Source organism: Watersipora subatra, chromosome 7 (genome assembly GCF_963576615.1).
Source record: "Watersipora subatra chromosome 7, tzWatSuba1.1, whole genome shotgun sequence".
NCBI classification, from domain to species: domain Eukaryota; kingdom Metazoa; phylum Bryozoa; class Gymnolaemata; order Cheilostomatida; family Watersiporidae; genus Watersipora; species Watersipora subatra.
In genome coordinates this window covers 20,180,406-20,200,750 of record NC_088714.1, presented here as the reverse complement: position 1 = coordinate 20,200,750, position 20,345 = coordinate 20,180,406, and the positions used below count along the sequence as shown (strand labels likewise).

The 20,345-nt window shown below is 35.7% G+C and overlaps 2 protein-coding genes across 2 annotated transcripts; one reads left to right on the top strand and one right to left on the bottom strand.

Moving 5' to 3' along the window:
* Nucleotides 1-1,446: 1,446 nt before the first annotated feature.
* On the top strand, nt 1,447-8,703 carry LOC137399335 (eukaryotic translation initiation factor 5-like). Its single transcript, XM_068085405.1, has 9 exons — nt 1,447-1,659; nt 1,942-2,023; nt 2,158-2,388; nt 2,706-2,851; nt 4,314-4,508; nt 6,697-6,867; nt 7,483-7,650; nt 7,946-8,074; nt 8,258-8,703. Exons 1-9 carry the CDS (start codon nt 1,585-1,587, stop codon nt 8,375-8,377), a joined length of 1,317 nt encoding a protein of 438 aa, XP_067941506.1. The 5' UTR covers nt 1,447-1,584; the 3' UTR covers nt 8,378-8,703.
* LOC137399334 (uncharacterized) lies at nt 8,632-19,008 on the bottom strand. The gene is made up of 6 exons (XM_068085404.1): nt 18,955-19,008; nt 18,057-18,182; nt 16,980-17,093; nt 15,490-15,636; nt 12,140-12,296; nt 8,632-9,577 (listed from the first exon to the last, which is right to left on the bottom strand). Exons 1-6 carry the CDS (start codon nt 18,958-18,960, stop codon nt 8,733-8,735), a joined length of 1,395 nt encoding a protein of 464 aa, XP_067941505.1. The 5' UTR covers nt 18,961-19,008; the 3' UTR covers nt 8,632-8,732.
* Nucleotides 19,009-20,345: the final 1,337 nt, after the last annotated feature.

Here is a 20,345-nt window from a genome sequence, read left to right as displayed (position 1 = left end):
TTTAACATTTTATATAAACGGAGAAATCAACAGTCTAAGTAGAAGTAAAAAAGCAGTTCGTTTATCAATATCATAGAGGGGAACAAGGTGATTAGATATTAACTACTTATAAGGAGAATATGAGACACTATTCGAATAATTTGTTGGAAAAGAAAGCTCTAACGTCATTTTCCGTTTTCAAATCCAAAAATTTAATTTATCACATTTCAAGTAAAATAATTAAAATTGTGAAAAAAACTGAAGTTACTAAGTTTAAAAACGCTCAACAGACAAAGTTTTAATTCGTGATTTTAGTAGGATAAACTTGCTTCTATCACCAAAAAATATGCTAAATTTAAAACAACGCACCAAATACAACCAGATATTGTCTGACCAAAAATAATACTGCTTAACTTAAAAGCAAACTAAGTTATAAATACAGAATCTAAATACAGTATTACAACATTCAAAATAAACTACTCAGACTAATAGTAACCGGAAACGAGAAACTAAACAGAGCAAAGTATAAATTTTTTTATACGTCGATTAACAATGATTTTAAATTATATTTATCTAAAATTATTATTAAATTAAATTTGTTTTTTAAATACTTTAGTCTTTAATTTTTGTTAATATTGTAGATACCACCACGTGTCGTCATCACTGTGTGCGATACTCGAGGTTGTCGAGTTGTCACGAGGCTGCGTTCTTTTAGAAGCTGGTAAGTATCGATGATGAGGTTCGCGTAATTATCTGCTTTTCTTCAACACAATATTTTGTGGTGTGTAATTCTAGTATTTGAATGTTTATACGTGTTTCATTTTGTTTGCCAGTGGACTCATTTTTGAGTGTAGGTGTCCGCTGTTTGGTGCCTATAATAGTCGAGAACAATCCTTCCAGTTAATCAAGCTGACTGTTTCTGAACTTGCTATATTTTAAAACTTGAAATAATCAAACTGTTTAAGATAAAAAAGACAAAATATTACTTGTGTGTAACATATATATCGACCATGAGGCCGAACAAATAACCATCATTCTCCTTGAAAAATTGCGTGGTACAGTAATTTAACGCGCCGTTTACCATTATCGCGCGTTTGGTAAAAAACTTGCGTATCCATCCAATGCGATCTTAAAGAAATGGCATGTATATACTTGATCATTGTATCGTTTCAATTTCAGATTGGACCCTAGAGAAGTAGGAGCGGATATTTCCCATACTGCTGTTTTCACCATTTCTCACAAGCAGACAGCTTTTGTATGATTTTCCATCACTGCAAACGTGAGTATTTAATGCGTCAAATCTAGTAAACATGCTAACTATACGTCGAATGAATGTTACTTAGAGTGAGGGGTTGATTCAGCTGTGTGTGCATTGTTGCTTAACAGTCAGAACCATGTCCTCAGGATTTGGTATTTTGTTGTAGACTTCAATTTCCGAAGCAGTTTTGCCTCAACACAACGGCAGCTGAGAACAAAAGCCATTTTTATGAATTTGCTAGTCGATCAACAACCGCCAAGATTCCGTCGGTCACAGTTAATACAAGCCCCTAGTATATATCGAAAGAATTTGTTTTGTTTAAAACGTCATAAACACTCAACTACGGAATGGCTCTCATCAATGTCAACAGGAGTAACCCAGATGTCTTCTATAGATACAAGATGCCTAAGCTCATAGCCAAGGTGGGCTTATCTACCTCCATTTATTGCCTTTTGATGAGCAATCCCATGATACATAAGTATTATTTAGATGACATGCTGTGACTCTAAAATTTGATTTCATTGAGAACTATTTTATTCAGTGCTCATTCTTTCAATTTAGGTGTGTGATGCATTGTGCAGGGAATGTGCATATATGCCTCAAACATTCATAATTTCAGTTTAAAAAAAAATTTTTTGTAACTCCATACTTCGCTTTTGTATGTAATGTAAGAACTTGCAATAACATGTGTATCACAATTGTAGGTTGAGGGAAAAGGCAATGGAATTAAGACTGTTATTTGTAACATGAGTGACATTGGAAAGGCTCTCTATCGTCCTGCCACCTGTAAGTCTCCCATTTGTGCTTCCTTTCTGATGTTCACAACACTTCATGCATTTTTGGTGGTTTAAAATTGCTGCTTCTCGGTGACCAACATGTTTGCATGTATTTCGAGCATTGGTTCACATTCTTATTGGTAGATCCTACAAAGTTCTTTGGCTGTGAGCTTGGAGCACAGACCACCTTCGATCATAAGCGTGACCGCTACATCGTCAATGGTTCCCATGAAGCTGAGAAACTTCAAGACCTTCTTGATGGCTTCATCAAAAAGTTTGTTCTCTGTCCTGAGTGTGAAAACCCGGAGACAGTATTTTCTGTGCATACCAAAGCGCAGACGATTGGGCAGTCGTGTCGCGCCTGCGGCTATTCTGGTCAGTCACTCAGCTTGTTTTTTATAAAACAACATGGGAGCGTGTTATGAATAAAAGTGTTTTTGCTTGTTCACTGGGTGGATGCTGCATTTTCTTAAAAAAAAAGATCGTGATTAGCTTGCTAAAGTTACAAAGTGTGTGAAAAAAATCGTAGCAAGAACTGAAAATATAAAGTTCTCTCCAGCGATGATCTAGTGATTGTCTGTAAGGTTTATTCTTTTTGTCTTGGATGGTTTCCAGTTGCATCCTGTTTGTGTTAGATGTCAGACTTATGTCACTTCAAAAAATATCTTCAGCATCATGACATGTTTTTGCAGGTAAGTTAGACATGAGACATAAGCTTACAACATTTATCCTGAAGAATCCTCCTGAGAGTCCTCAAGAGGGTGGAGTAAAAAAGAAATCTAAGAAAGGCGAAAGTACTGGCGGAGAAGAAGGAGACAGTCCTGATGAGAATGGAGCTGTAAGTTTTTGTTTTACACTGACCACTTTGAGCTTTCCCTAGAGCACACTCTAATTGTTAGCAAAAGTTAGTAGTGTTTTTGCGAGTGACATATCAGGCTTGTTGGTGATAACTAATGGTTAAAATATTCAACATTCAGCGCAAGTTTTTCAAGCAAGTATGTTGTTAATTTACTGCTGACATTTCACTGTGCCTTGGTCAGTCCATAAGTATGCGTTGTTATCTAATCACCCAGATGCCTGCTCCCATTGGAGTGCATTCAACTATGGCTGACTGTCCACGTGTTAGACTCATGATGTGCCGAGGATTTTTTGCAGCAGTTGATCACATTAAATGTAGCCTGATCAGCAGTACAACAATTGATCAACTATCCTACTAATTGTCCTTGACAATATGCAATCGATATAATCAATATGAATAATGCTCAAGCTTGCAGCTCAATCATTGCTTGCCCTGTCCTATTGCCGTCAAAGCCTAGCTAACATGTATTGATTCATACTGTTCACTGTGTTGTCATTTCTAAAGGTAATCAACTATTGGGTAGTGTATTCTGCTAGCTGTCAAATACATTCCTGATTTCTCATCCCATCTTTATTGCCAGTGTGTAACTGAGGGAGAGATTTACTATTTTAATCAAAACATCATTGTTGCATAGAACAATAATTAATAGTCATGACATGTCAAAGTTATGACTTGTTATATCTCAGTTTTTAAAGTTTGTGTCAAAATATTTACCTTTAAATAGTCTGAATTGAACTGATATTAATTGTTCTTTTATTGTAGTATTTCTTGGCTTGCTCCGATTAAGTAGTAGCGTTTTAGATGAGGTGTCTTATAACGTTTTATATACGCTTATAGATTAGTGTCTTTGATTTTACTCCCCAATTCATAATTTAGATTTTTCTGAAATTGCAACACCTTCCATAATTGTTACAACATGAGGACATTACAAGATAACTAGTTTGAGATGTGTAGTACTAGCTGATAGTCTATTACACAGCATCCTGTTCATTGCAGATGATGAAGCTAAACATAGCATTAAAATTAGGGCTATGAAAAGATGTAGGACTTGAATATTGACGTGGGTAGCTTCTATTATAATTTTGTGGTGACTCGTTTGTTTCGTGTCCAAGTTTAAAGCATTAGTGAATCGTTGGTTGAATCTCCTGAGTAGTTGGCATATTCATTAGGCCTGTCTGATGTAGGTCGTTGTGACAGCATAAACTTGTTGTTCGTAAGCTATTGGTCACGTCAGCGACAGTAATTCAGTCCCTCATCTATTTAATGCTTCAAGTGTTGATCATGTTTTTTATTCAACTACAGAGCTTATATGCTGAGGAAAATAGACTTAAACATAAATTCTCCGGTCCAAGTTGTAGGTCCTCCAGCAGTCATTTCATCACCTCATTTGGTGATTGTATATTATTGATGCGAAGTTCAGACAATACCTTTTTATGTGCAGAGCGAATCGCAGCAGCCGAGCAAGAATGGAGTGTATGACAATGAGGAGGATATTGACTGGGGTGAGGATGTGTCGGAGGAGGCTCAGCAAAAGAGGATGTTGGAGCTGAGTTCAGCGGCAGCAAGCCTTGCTGTCACGGCAGACCTGGAAAAGACACCACAGGAGAGGGCTGACTTGTTTTTTAAATATGTCAAGGTTTGTTTATATTTGTTAGCATCGTGAAGGCTGAATTTTCTTTGCACATATGAGGCTAGAGCGAATCCAGTCGATGTAGCGCATCTCATGATCTGTGCATGCAGCATTCACGGAAATGATATTATCACGCATTGGTGTTGGTTTACACAGACTGCTCACGCAAGCATGGCTTCTTCACTTATTTTTGTGAATGCGCTTTCATCCATACTTGAGCCACGATATTACTTGTATTTATTTTCGCTAACATGGCTAATGATTGTTTGTCCTAGAAAAGAGCGTTTCTATGACTATTATAGCGAATAAAGGCATCATAGATAAATAGCTAGTTGAAATGTAATGTACATTGAGATTAACCCTTTGAACTCTAATGGCTGTTATTACAGCATTGTGTAAGGTGTGTCAGAAATCTTAGCAGCCGGAATACTGGCATTCACATGGTTTTGTTTAGTAAGTAACAGTGTGAACCAATCGAATGAATTCTTGCACAGGATGGTAGACCAGAAATTTCACTTCCATTTGGAACAGTCTTCAAATATCTCTACCTACTTCCTTCGTTATAATAACAAATTTTATCCCACGATCAAACATGAGCGAAGCGATTGTTTAGTAGCTTTTTGATAAATGCATATGGGCACACAACAAGTCTTTGAAAAGTTGATGCAATATCCTAAAACTAACTCATCTGATCATAAATAGACAGATTATTTTGGCCTAAAATCGAAATAAAAACTTGGCAAGCCTTTTTTAATTAAAATTAAGACTGGCCTATGAAACGCAGTGCGACAGAGAGTAGAACCATTGAGTCGTGCGCATTTCACGAGAAAAAAACGTGTGCATTTCACGAGAAAAAACGTGCGCATTTCACCAGTCTATAGCATTGTCGAATTGCCAAAGGTTTCTGTAACTAACATAGAAATACTGAAAAGTAATCGTTTATTTTTTGCCGATTTCAAAGTAACCGACATTTTGGACACTTATAATGAGTACTTTGGTATTCCAACTGATGTCCAAAGCAGTGAAAGTAAAGGAAATGACGATGATATTTTTCTAATGATTATAAGATTTAATTGTAAGAATAGTCCTTCACAAGTCAAATTTACAAGATCGAAGTATATATTGACTGATGTTGGGCTATTAATATGTTACTGTTATTATTTTTTCTAAATAATTTTGTTAAATACATTTTCTAAAAATCTAGATAAATATCACAACTTCTTGATATTGGTTGCTATGACGTTTTGAAATGTAAACAAAATTGTGCATTGGTTTTTTATTATTACTGTATTACTATAATATTGGTTATTCTAATAATATCAATGCATTTTTTACTATTGTATTTCTCCTATTGTAGGGGGAAGATATAAACATATAATCTTTTTCTTTCATTATTGGTGTTTGTTGTACATAATAACACCCAGTACATTACAGCTACTATTGCAGTTATCCTATTACACTGCAGTGCCATTTGACTGCTAATATTGCATTTCTCAACTATCAGTACCCTTTCTTTTTTCCAATATCACTTTGGTCGTGGGCTGTATGACAGGGGAATTTCTAGTTAGAACAATATCGCGAAAAAATTGATATGGCTTGTTTGTTGGCATACTATGACATAAAAGATTGTGATGTAAACAAAGAGATTTATGATACTATAATTTTCCAGTTTTTCGCGAGTCATGAAATGATGATGAACGTGTGTTCGATGGATATGGTACTACTGTAAATGTTTTTTACGAGCTTTTTAAAATTGTACAAACTTTCATAGTTTTTGGCCCGAATAATGGTGAAGTACTGTTTTTTCTGTTTGATGGCATTTGCTGTGGGTTGCCCGACTTTTTTTACTATTGTCTTACCAAATATCCTCGTATTATGAGCCCGTTTAGATATCTTTAATAAAAGTTTAAAAACCTTGTTGTTGGACAAATTGACCAGGGCTGCTGACACACATTGACAAGAACGGCCAGGGTTCAAAGGGTTAAAACTGCTTTCATGCCCACTAACTAGTTCATCATTCAAGATGGTGATACAAAAATCCTTACAATGGCATATCTTCATATCCTCATCAACTGGATTGTCATATATGATGAGATTATATTAACCAGCATACTTTCTACAAAAAATATATATTAACTTTCAAGGATTTAATAGGCTCTAATAGTTAGACATCCCTTTCATTTTGCTTGGACAGACAAAGAAAGCAGAAAGTGGTGATGGCAAGCTTTCGCCCTCTTATCGTCTAATTGTCGCCGAGGCCGAGCGTCTTGAAATGAAGGACAAAGCCGTTCTAATCCTTGCAGAGTTGCTGCTTTCCGCCGACATTCTCAAAGATTTGAAGGATCATAGAGCTCTTTTTCTCAGTGTGAGTATTTGATTTCGTTTCTGTATAGCCATTATTGATGCTTTGTGAAAGAAAAAAAGAGGGTGAACTTACACTTTGACCCCAAATTAACCAGCGATTACCACCATAGTGAAGGAATATTGCAAAAGTTTAATTATTGTACTGTTAGCCTCTGAAAGTACATTATATCCGCTTACTGTGTATCAAAGCTTTGTACTTTGAAGTGTTATACATTTTGTCATACAGATAATGTGTACATTGTTTTCATCCCCTATTTATTGAGAGAAAATATAAAGATAGAAGAAATGTGTAGATTGAAAACAGTAAATGTGATGCGTTATACAAGTTTCATGATTAGTACGATTCAAGCAATTTTTCTCTTAATTGCCTCATATCAAAGTCTCATGGAATCGGTAGCTCTAACTGCGTGTCTGATAATTGTTAGCAGTTCATTTGGGGGGAGGGTTGCATTTACAGCTGTAAACGAATGAGTTTTACCACCAGGATGTCTCATTCGATGACACTCTTGTATGATCATTTGTTTGCATTCAGATGGATTTATTCGTGTCTGTATAGGTGTTTAGAGTTATACATCTTATAGTTGTGGCCATTTTTATGTTTGTGTGAATTTGCTAGTTCACTGGAGAAAATGACAAGGCGCAAAAGTATCTTTTGGGTGCATTTGAAAAGCTGGTTGGCACAGAGTTTCATGACCAGCTAATAGGAAAGACAGCAGTCATACTGAAGACTATGTATGATCTTGACCTTGTCGATGAGGAGACATTTTTAGAGTGGGGCAAGAAGGTAAGCTAAGTTAGAAATTACTTCCTCCTGCAAACTAATTGTAATATTTTTTTAACATTGTATATGGGCGCTACACATGATACGAACAGTCAAAATCTTACCGCAACTTTTCTAGATTCTTAGATCATTTTACATTTCTACCTTGTCACCTTAGCCAATGTGAATGTTCTGCGTCAACTATGTTTTATAAGTTGATTTTTCATACATTTTATCGTAATCCCACCTGCGCGTGTTATAATAAGTTTATAAATGATGTATGGATATTGATATATTATACTCCTGTTTAATTGCCTAGGTAAGCCGCAAGTATGTGAACAAGGAAGTTGGTCAGGAGATTCATGCTAAGGCTGAGCCTTTTCTCAAATGGCTAAAAGAAGCAGAAGAGGAGGACAGTGAAGATGAAGAGAGTGAAGGAGATATCGGGGTAGGCATCAACGTGATTTTGGATAGTTTCTTGCGTTTACCATCAATCAGTATGCTGTCTTTTTTGTTGGAATGTACTGCCCTTTCATGAATGGGATTCTTATTCCTGTTTCTACTGTTTTAGTCAAGAACAATTTTCTTAGCGTCCTTGTCTATTGCGTATTACTTGGTGTTGTGCGTACAGGTCGAGTTTACAAACACAGCAAAGGTCGGTATGAAAGATACTGCTCAACCAGCGGCTTCTAACAATGGCGCAGATGAGAAGACAGAGGAGGACTCGGACATCGATTTGGATGACATTTAGGATTACAAACTTGAACTATGCAGAGCGAATGAGAAAGCTCTTTATCTACACATTCATATGTTGCTGACCAAATCTGTAATTGTCCGTTTGTTATAAAATATGCATATGTAAGCTGAAATGTTTATTTATTGTAGATTTTGTATGCTGTAAGCTTGAATTAGCTTCTTGTGCCTGGTTTTAAACACTCTTAATCCAGTTAATATACGTGTTGGCTGAAACCTTTCACCTGCTGTTTTAAACTACTGCTTTATCAATTGCATCTTTATGAATTGCGTCTTTATTTTAAATTTTTAGTAAGCATTTAATATAGTAAATTGGCTGTGCAATACCACCATTTCTGGATAATATCGTTGTCTCAAAATACTGGGTCATTAACATTCATATGGTCCGTGTCGCCAAATCGAAAGTCAAAAAATGGTACAAATCCTTCTTGAAAATCTGTGTTGCTGGCTGTTGTATCATCGTTCCTGTTGCTAGTATTGGCTAAAGTGTTTGAAGGTAGGTGTTGAGTCGACCTTCCAGCTTCCGTTGATGGTTGAGTTTGTTGTTGATAGCTGTTAGAGGTTTGCTGAACTGTGGTTTGATCTGTTGAATTGTTATGGTTACTGTGTTGGTGGTTTCTTGACATCTGCGGTGTACCATGCTGCCCATTGTCATGGGTTGTCATTGAAACAGTAGGTTCAATTCGCCGTTCTATAGTTGTTGAGCTATTTTCTGCAAAAAGATGACTCGTCACTTCCCCATGATTCATTTGCTGATGGTAAGGAGTGGACGCTGTCGGTACAGTTGCCTCTCTTTGTACATCAGCATTGGTAGCTGGAGTTTCTGTAGTATGCAGGTTAGTCTGGGACATTTCAAAAGTAAGTTGGCTGGCTGATTGTGTTATCACATCCACACCTGTGTTCGTTGTAATTGCAGAGTCAGATGTAGCAGGGTTCCTGGTTAATGCATTGGTCGTCTGCTCATCTAGATGTTGCGTTGGTTGCCGAGGATAGCCTGAGCTTTGAAAAGTATTGTGCTGCCTTTGGATATCTGCTGGTGTAGGGCTTACAGTTGAGGGCAAGCATTCTTTGTAGCTGCATGGCCCATTACAACATTTCCATGTTGGTTCGCTGCACTCCGAGTCGTACTTGCAGCCGGGATCATCAATCAGACAGTGCAGCGAAGCCAGTAAATTAAACTGAGTAAACCTGCATTCTCCTGTAAACAAGGATAGCGTTACTAATACTACATTAAAGCTATTCATAGCCTGCAGTGTTTATGACAGATTATACCAAATCAGTCAGTCAAAAACATAATCAGGCTGTTCATTGCCATGCCCAATCAATGTCATTTAGGCAAGGACCATTACTAATTTGGTCGCAGATCCTCAATTTCAGGTATCAATCAATTACATATAGATGGTGCTTATTGATGAGTTAGTGGGCTATAATACTAGGTCACTAACAAATCGATTTAGCCATTACAATCATTGCATAGCAAAACTGTCGATTCAATTCAGTCAATCTAAAATTCTTATAACATATCCTATGATCTATACACAGTATCGACAATTTTTATTATGTAATAAGCTATAAGTAATCGCAGGAAGCATTCAGTTTTGTTTCACATAAATCGCAATTTAAAATCGATGGTTCTACTTTCTCATCGTGCTATAAAAAAATGGATGTAAATAGTTTTGCAGAACTCCTTGTGTTGAAACCAGTCACGTTCATTAAAAATTATATTTTTAAGAGGCTCAACAGCCGAATAACACCTAAGCTCAGCAGATTATGTACAATACAAACAAACAATATTATTTTGGGTTCTAAAACCTTAGAATCACCTTGAGCACTCACAAGAATCAATCAAGGTCTCCAACAAATTAACAATAAGTTAGCACCCTAATTTTTAAAACTCCATCTCTGTGTTTTTTCTTGGTCTTGTTGAAGCTTGTCATCAATGTTTTATGATCACACCTGTATTGTCCGTTGTTCATTTGTGTGTCGCTTTAAACTCAGTCGTTCAAAACCTTGATATGTCACTTGCATGACATTGTTAATTATAGGTGAGCATAGCTCAATGATAAGTTAAGCCTAGACCATTGATGGCCAAAATATTTTGGCCGTGGTCCACTACAGCTAAATCTGACAAATTAAAGAACCACTACAAGCTAAAGATGTGCATTTTTCTTTTTTACCAAACAGAATTATGCGATTAATTGTGTATATCTTAAAACAAGACATTAAATACAATTTTAAAAAACATTGTTTATACACACAATTTGAGTAAAAATCAGTGAATGTAATAAATAAGCCTGATATCAGTGAAAAAAATGATGAGTGGGCTTTGACTTAATAATACTATCAAATTGCGGTTTCCTGCTACATACAGCAACTTTTGCAAGTTCATGAAGATGAGTACAGTATTTTAAACTATTTTTTAAGTCTTGCTCTATGATTGTTTTTTACAAAATTCATTACTGAAAACGATGATTCACATAACTAATTGAAGCAAAACAACTAAGTAGTTTTCTAGCTAGCCTAGTAGTTATTAAGTACTTTTCCAAGCTTACAGGTGCTGACCAATTAGATGGTCAGAAAAATTTACATAAAAATTTTTAAGCTATATTTTAAAATAAATACTTCAAAAAATATTTTTGACAACCAACTTGAGAGATCCATAAAAAGGCTAGGAAGATCCGGATCTAGAACCGCCATAGCTGGCCTAGACATTGGCACCAAGCACACACCCTAAAGAATGTAGTTTGAATCACATTAAAGGTCTTTGGTGTTTGAAAGAGCAAATAATTTTAAATGACTCTGCGGTAAAAAGTTTCTAAAGTTAACTCCTCAATTTTTAAAAAATTTCTCTAATCTTCTGATTGAGTGCACTTGTATGGTGGTACCATTTCTCACTTGTAATAGCTACTTGACACTAAAAAAGAAAAATGCACAAAAAATGTACGGAAGTACATGTATATGCATAAGACAAGCCTTGCAGTTATTAAGTTACCCAGCTAGCTCAACTGAAAATCAGAGATAGAATTTGAATTGTGTATATTAATAATTATTTTTTACAAAATTAAAAAAATGTAAAAAAATATTGTTTACATATTCTGCCAAGCTCAGGCGTGATTTGGCATTGGACTGTGTTAAAAATATAATTTTGAATGAATGTAATTTGTTTCAACAAAAGGAATTTTGCAAAACTATTTGTATCCACTTTTTTACAGTGGATGCAAAATTTCAGTGATAGCAGATATTCTGCAATAATCAAAAATGCTTACTTGTTCGTCTACCAAAATTCCGATAATAAAAACTTCTTAAAATGGCTTTATGAAGCAAAATTTTTACTACCAAAATGTGGAAGCCTCTTTTATTACGGTTTTGCAGTCATAAAAGGTCTTGTTATTTAGAAGTTTAAAAAAATTTACAAAAAGAAAAGCTACAAAATGGACCATGATTGGCTGTCTTTGTAAGACTGAGTTTGTGAGCTCACACTACCCAATCTAAAATATGACTAACCGAGCAAACATTGGAGTCCTGGTGCTACAGTACGGTACTATATTTGAACTTGTCCATGCAACTGAATGATTTTAATTATTGACCTGCCCTTTATGTCTAATGCTCTTTAAATTGAGTGCGAAAAAAACTCTTTTCAAACAAACAATCATGAGTTAGTTCCAAAGTGTAACTTAAAAATTAGACAATTCACGTTGCACTACTAACTATGATTATGGAATATCAGACTGAATTGTACAATCCGCCGTAGCGCACTGACCTGCTCGAGGTGTAGCATCTAAAGCCTTTATACAATAATTGTTGTGAAAAAGGGGACAACACAGTTCTTCTGGAGCACAGTCTATGTCAGCATGGCACATCGGCTCGATGACTGGATAGGCATCGTGGTAGGGCCAAGCATGAGGGCATCCATAAAACTATAATACAGAATACAAATAGAAGCTTAGCGAGGATGAACTCTGCCTCTAATTGCCATTTGATTGCCACTTGATACATTTACTTGTTACAGGCTTGTTTACCGGTAGTTTCATTGAAGCTACTCCTAACACTGCAAGGAATCCAAGTACACTGCATACAAATATTCACTAAAATACTAGCTGAATTTTGCAGCCAAGCACACTGCTAACTGCACTGCAGGACCACCTTGCAGTATGATGGAATAATTGTGTGCATAATTATTACACATGATGATGATCTCTCACGGCACACGGGCATACAGGACTGCCAGTGCATTAATCTTAACTAAATTATTTCCTGATTCAGACCAATATCGTGCGATAAATTGTGGGACACGCAGGACAATGCTCTTGTTGAATGTGTTCAGGATTTAGTTGCGTCAGCCTGCAATTTAATAGCTATTTGGTTCACACCGATCGCACACCTGCATAAGTTTGCATAGCAACATTACGCAGCGCCTCATTCGCCGTAAGTACAACCTTGGTCTAGATCAGGCATAAGAGCCGTTTCTTTACGCTGCCACAGCTCAATGTTGAGAAAAATAGCATTGTGTGAGATTTGAACTCACAGTATTCGACTTAGCCATCAGCAATGCTACCACCTGCGGTAATCATTCCCTTTGCAAGTTTTCAGAGTAACCGTGTACATAGTTATTCTCTGTACTTCATAAGCATACCTGAAGATCTCTCACAGTTCACTAGACTGCCAGGGAACTAGTAATGATAACATGTGACCTTTAAATACACGTACTGTACGTATCTGCTGTGGAACATGAGCCTTGTTATCAATACCATATCATCAGGTAAAGGGATGTTTGATTTACATATGTGAAGTCTACTAGCTTGAGTTAGATTGAAGCATTGTGTCACAATTTGGTGCAAGCAGATAACTATAAAATATGCCTTTTCAAATTTGGCGAGCTTTGAAAAGCCTTCTCATAGCCAATCTTTCTACAATATCACCTTGGTAGACGACTGGTTCGGTTTTTTGGCTTCAAAGTTTGTAGCAATTGCGAGGCAACAATAAGTGTGACTGCTGGTAGACATTCTGCTGGGACTGTGTAACAGCATACTGAGAATATTCGGGCGAAGAGCCTGAATATTCTCATGACCTTGAGTATGACCTTGTCACGCACAAGGAAGCTTTTAACTGCACCATTTACAGGAGACACTGATTTGTCTTGAGGTACTTCTGGAGCTGTTGCAAGTGTGGAGAGAAATGTGGATGTGAGAAGTGAACTCAGCATACATAGACAAAAGTTTGTAGTTGTTAGTAAAATATGATGATATGAATTGGTGCCAAACCCATCAATGATAGAGACCAGATCAGTATGTCAGCCGCCAAAATCAAGTTTGAACAGAAATTCTTTTTACAACAAATCCATAAAAACATGATTTTGTAAAACTGACTTTACTAGCGGTATGCTTTTAAGCTTTTAAAGCTAGTAGGCATCCTTCACTTGCCATATAACTTTTTATTGGTTAGCAATAAAACCATATCAAAATAAAAATTGTAGTGTATCAAGGAGATATCTATTACATAGAACAAGGAGCGGAATAGTTATCAAGTTGCAGCAGGCACGTAGCCCATACACATGTATATTTTTACCAATGCGCTAGCAGTCGTGTGTCATGAAAGATCATCTGAGAATAAGTATGTGCATAATTATTCTCAAACTGATTGGCCTAGGTGTTTGAGTGTCGGGCTGCCAAGCCAAATGTCACAGGTTCAAATCCCATATGATGCAATCTTTTTTCAAAACTTTTAATTATAGCGTCAGACAGACATTATTGTAGTGAAGATTGCAAAGCAACTCGCAAAACCACAATTGAAATAGAATAGGTCAGACTTGAAATTGCAGGTGCAAGGTTGCAGGTGTCGTCTAGTCATGAGGATATGAATAATGTTTTAAATGGGTTCGTGTAGGCACCATAATTGTCTGCAAAACCGTCCTAATGCGGCTTGCACAATTCTAAAGCCGAGTAGCTAAAACCAAAGAGCTAACCATTCTATATATACTTTCTCAATTACGTTGGTAATGGCACATTCCAATGTTCATGATTTCGTGCTTCGGTTGTCTGAAGGGTGTGCCACAGACAGTTGGATTGGATCATCACTAGGTTGCAAATGAACGTAACAGGATGTAATCTTTACAAACACTGTTACTTTTCAAGTTATTTCAAATAATCTAAATGAGTGTAATGTTTAGTTCAAACTAGGAGTCACACAAATCCTGTTGTTCGTAATACATGCCCTGCGCCCCCATGACCGAGCATCCTCCTAGAGAGCTCCCCGTAATATTTGAGAAGCATAGGTGAATGTGAACACAACATTCACCAGTGCTTCTCAAATGGTAGGAGGAGCTATTTAGAATGAAAGTACTTTGGATGAGGCTTCACGCACACACAAAAACAACATGTTGTTTTTGTGTGTGCAGCCTACGGCTCGGCTTCGTCTCGCCTTTGGCTCGGCTTCGGCAATATCCCTGCTAAAGGACATCTGTGGTCGATGACAGCCGTCATTGACAGCTGTCGATGACAGACAGCCATTGTAGGCAGCATTTTAAAGATATTGTATCAGCGACTAGGACAAAGCTGTTTTTACAACCTTTTTTGTCTTACACTAAACAGACTTAGTTGGCGAGGAAGCAACTCCAATAAATCATCCTTAACACTAAAGATCTACTCATATTAAGTTACACAGTCATTTGCTGAAGCTCTAAAAGAGACATATAATCTGGTTTGTAATAGATGGACTCTAAAACCCAAAATACCTCTATAAATTTTTGCCCATTTATCACTCAGGGCTTGTGAGTCATACACAAAATGACATAAATATTAATCTGCAAAGCTGGAAAGAGGAGGATCAAAGAAAGTACAGATGTGATGCTATAAAATTTTTTTACCATTTTACAGAATTCAAAAAGTTCTGTCAAAAGATTTAGGGGTTAGTTAGTGAAAACTGTCTACAAATCCTAACCAACAAAAATATGCTAGCAATAGCAACTTGCATTGATGATAATAACAGATATAATGTTATTATATACACATAACTAAGTACTAGTTAATTTAAATTAATGCTGTCTCATCACCCCTTTTTTTAAATAGTTTTCTTAGTAAGAGTGCAGACTAACAATAAATAAACTCCACCCACCTTGTCTCCTTGGATTCGTCTGGAAGTGTCTTCAGCAATCACTCGTCTATCAGAGAATTCACTATAGGTCACCTCTTCAGTATTTAGCGTGTAGGTCATAGTGGTTGCATTAAATGTGGCTTCTTGTTCTGTTTCTGTATAGTTATCCTTTATAACAAGCAGTAAGAATCTAACGCACGCAAAAAAAGTTCTCTAAATACAGATGCATTTTGCTTCTGCGAGCTTTTACCATTCATTGTGGGTCCTCTGCTGCCAGCCATACCCGGTACTAATATTGTACTAATTTTGTACTAAATATATATATAATATATAAATATATATAACATATAAATATATATAGCATATAAATATATGTAATATATCAATATATGCAATATATAAATATATATAGTGTATAAATATATATATATAATATATAAATAAATACAATATATAAATATATATAGTATATAAATATATATAATTTATAAACATGTATAGTATATAAATATATATAATATATAAATATATATAATGTATAAATAGCGATATTAAGTAATATCGCAGACCGCATATATATAATGTATAAATATATATAATATATAAATATATATAATATATGAATATATAAATATATCTATAATATATATTAACATAATGTATATAATATAATAAAATATATAATATATATACATGTATAATACACATAATATATAATATACATAATATATAATATAAATACTGTACAGTACTAACCAGTACTAATACTAGTATGTTGTTTGGAGCAGAGGAGCAATTATTGTGGTTAGAGGCTCATTTTAGCACCACCAATGGTCATTGCGTGCTTCAAAGCACTGACCTGCTGATCATAAGGCAGCATCATAACCACTCAATCATGGCTGCTCCTTAAAAAAGTGTTATAAAAAATATATTTGCACCAAGTGATTAAACCTGAAATTCAATTTTTTTTAGATAAGGCAAATATGGTTTACATAAGGAAGTTTTTTAAGTAAGTGTTGTCATAGATCATAAACCGGTGTACTAACCACTAACCTACAGCTGTTACCTTCCCTAAATACAGAGACTAGAAGCTAAATTAACTTCTTATTTTATTAAAACACCAACAACAAAAAATTATTACTGGTTTCATGTGAGCCTGATTATTATTCAGTTTAAATTTTTGTCCGAAAAATAAAACTTTAACCAGAATATTGCTTAAAAAGCTTATTTTATCAAAAATTGTTGCAAAACAATAACATTAACAAAAGGCTTTTATAATCAGAATAGGTAACTAGATGGCTACACTTGGCAATTAGTTAAACCAAAGTGAGTAGATACCAGAAAAAGTGATAACCACCATTTTTACACACAGCTCTCTAGGTAGCTTTTAAACTTTTGTTTCCTATGCAAGTTTTGACCATAACAGTAGAACATACTTTAGCTGTTTGTGTATTGTTGCAGTTGCCGTGGTGAATTAATTATACAGGATGTGACATAGTGAAAATAAGTACCTCTTTCATATCAAAAGTACTGTTGTCGAACTCTGAAGATATCTCGTCCCATTCCTTCTCGAAGGCTGTTAGCACATCTTTGAGTGAATCAAGAGTTCCCAAGACATTTTCTTTCTGCCAAACAAACCCAAGCAACTTGTTAATTAAAACTAAAATAGATATTCTTTTGCAATTATTTTAGGTAGCTGCCGGGCACTATTTGAAAACTCTTTGAGTCTCTTACTGAGGTCTGCTTAGCGGCTCTACTCGGCAACTACTACACACGATTTTTCCTTTTCAGTTGGAGGCTAATAAGTATTGTCTTGTTCATCTAGAGTGTCAGGGTGGCCTAGTGGTAGCGTCTTTGACTATCAACCATAGGGTTGGTAGTTTGAGCCCTGCTTAATGCCGATCTGGCAAAAGCTCTCAGCAAGCTTTCAACCCTAAATTGCTGGGTCTTTTGGATCTAGAGCATAACTTGGAGGCCCCGTGTACCACACTGACAATATGGGCTCGTTGAAGATCTACTTCTGTCCTTCGAACATTGGGCACGTGAAATAGCTATACCTGGCTCTGGTAGACTGGACGTGCTGCAAAATGCATCCCTTCGGGTCAATCTGACAGTTCTAGAAGAAGCCCTTGATAAGTGTTAGGACCACCCAAGGTAGCTTATAAAAAGCTAGTCCTGGAGGTGTGTTTCTCTACTAGAACATGAGAACACTACCAAGCATTGTCACTACATGACCATCGTTTTTTTTACTCTACTTGTTCATCTACAGTAGAATGCAGACAGATCGTTTTATAGATTCACCAAATAGATTTTATAGATATAGATTATAGATTATAGATTTTATAACTAAAATAAATGATACTTGCAATTTGAATTGCTTACATAAACATGTTGGTCTATTATTATCTTGTTGCGTTGTTAAAGCCATAATCTAGTAAAATGTGAGAATTTCTTATTTAAAATTATGTCTGCATCAATTATCTGGCTACCATTAACTACCTACCTCAAGTACACAGAGTTTCTGCAACAAAATTAAATTTAGAAAATGCCTTTTTTTAATTTTATTATTGTTATGTTTAGGTACTTACCCAGTCGCTGTTGAAAGGTACGGCTTCATTTTCTTTTTTTCTTGCATGCCTTCTACCGATGGTGCGAGTGTCAGAAAGATTGAGAAGTAAGAGCATTGTCAGCATACATAATTCTGATACAAGAACCTGATCGATAAATAACAAGAATTAAATTTTTGGAATTTAGTTCTTGCTCACAAGGGAAGAGAAACTGAATACAGAAACAAGGAGTAAAATATTCGGAGTTCTTGAAAAGAGTTTAAACCGAAGCATCTTATTTTGCTAAAGGTTCTAATGATTTCAATAAGATCATAACTTATGCTACTTCTGCAATATTATCTTTGTATCACTTGCTATAGCTAGCTGTTTCAAAATCTAAAAAAACACAAAATAATACCTGGTTATCTTTTAGCCATCTTAAAAACCCTAATATTGTTTGTAAAACACATCTGTTCAATGAAAGGTCGGTGGTTTGAGTCACACAAGGACTATTGGTGGAGCAAGGGATCCAATCACAATTGCCCCTGTTCTGCATCAGTCTAAAATCTGTAGAGCCAGCTCAAAAAAGCTCCAGATTGCTTTTTCACAGGATATCAGACTATAATCAGTCTGGGAGTTTATAAAACAGGTAATTAAAGATGAGAAACTTTGCACTACGTCACCAATTGGTTCACCTGATATTGTTTCTATAAACCATGATCATATACAGAATGTCAATAAATTGGTAGTGCAGTGAAAAATGGTAACTTGGCCTTGTGTTTGAATATGCTTTTATAGAAGATGATATAATTTCTATTTGAAAGAAAGAAATAAAAAATTTAGTTTTGCTGCTGATCTTTGTAGCTATTGTAGTTACTGTAGTTACTGTAAAAAAATACATAAAAAGTATTATATGCAAATCTTTCTGTTAAATGCTCACCTTCATTATTGCTAGACTCTCCTCACGGCTCAGCGAAGTACCGTCGTCTGCCAACAAGATAGATAATCATCTCATGGGCGCAAGCCTGAGATCCATACAAAGCTCATTGGGTTTTTCTTGAACATTAATTCTGTTGTTATGGAAACTAGCCAATTTCATGAGCTACAGCACGCATCATCCAATAATAGTTTTGTAAAAAACCCTTTATTAGTGAGCGTACAGCAGGCTGTGAGTCAGACATTTTGGATAGATCTAATCCTGTGGCAGCTTTGGGAAGACTCGATGATGACTTCAGAGATCATAAACACTCAATAATCCTAAAGGATTTATTTGCTATGAGCAAAATGTATCCAATACAAAACTTATAACACTAGCTTTGCAACTAAAGGCTTACATCATAAGGGATTTGTCGGAGTTGTATTCTCACTGAGAGATTGGAGTTGGAATGGCTGCTATTCTATTTACGGCTTGAAAAACATTTTCACACAGACTTTACACCAACTCAAACTCTGACTATACAAAATGGGTCACTTTTTTAGCCGATGAAATACAACATCGAGTCAGTTCACTTTTATCTTTGGTCATTAAAGGTTGACTTGCAACAAAATTCACATTATAGTTATTTGGTATCAAAAGGTTCACCATGTCTTACTCTGTTGTGTTGTAGGTGCCAAATATGTGGAAATGTGATTACAAGCTCTTAAAAGCTCAAAAACGAAAAGCCGCCGTAGACTGGAATCTGTTTATTTCACTGACGTAGTCATGACAGTTTGGTTATTGTCTTGCCACGTGATGTTCTCACGTGAATTGAAAGGCCAATAAAAAGCCCAATATAAAACTTATCGTAGCACTAGTTTATGACAAACACTTTGGGTTTTACCGAAGACCCCGTATCAAATATAGATGCTCTCTACTTTACAGTTTTGTTTCGGTTTGGTCTAATCGGCATGTCGTAATCTGATCATGGGACCCAATACTTCGCAAATAATTTTTGAAGCACTTTTCGATTATCACAAGTGACCAACAGGCTTGTCATGATTATCAGACAATGATATGTACTCCTTCAAGCTAAGGCTAAAAAATTAAACGAATTTTTACGGTAAGTTATAAGATATCAGCGCTAAAAATGACAGCATTACAATGATGATAAAACAGAGGCATAAGAACAATAGACATGGTTTTATTAAATGCGTGAGGTATATTTCTGAAAATATTTCGACGATTAAGGTTCCATGAAAGTGTAAACAGAAACCATTTACAACAACTACGTCACATTTGAGCCATTTTGGAAAGAAAATCCAAACTACGGCGGTCTCGTGTGGCTGCGATTAACTGTTCATTTTTGAGCTTTTAACAGCTTGTAATCACATTTCCACATATTTTGCACCTAC

Excerpts from the sequence above, each read along its gene's own strand:
- LOC137399335 (XM_068085405.1), top strand. The coding sequence starts at position 1,585 with ATGGCTCTCATCAATGTCAACAGGAGTAACCCAGATGTCTTCTATAGA. Across the intron at positions 1,660-1,941 it reads TGCCTAAGCTCATAGCCAAG|GTTGAGGGAAAAGGCAATGG; the intron begins GTGGGCTTATCT and ends TCACAATTGTAG. Across the intron at positions 2,852-4,313 it reads GTCCTGATGAGAATGGAGCT|AGCGAATCGCAGCAGCCGAG; the intron begins GTAAGTTTTTGT and ends TTTTATGTGCAG.
- LOC137399334 (XM_068085404.1), bottom strand. Across the intron at positions 15,637-16,979 it reads GTACTTTTGATATGAAAGAG|GATAACTATACAGAAACAGA; the intron begins GTACTTATTTTC and ends CTTGTTATAAAG. Across the intron at positions 12,297-15,489 it reads GACGAATCCAAGGAGACAAG|TTTTATGGATGCCCTCATGC; the intron begins GTGGGTGGAGTT and ends TCTGTATTATAG.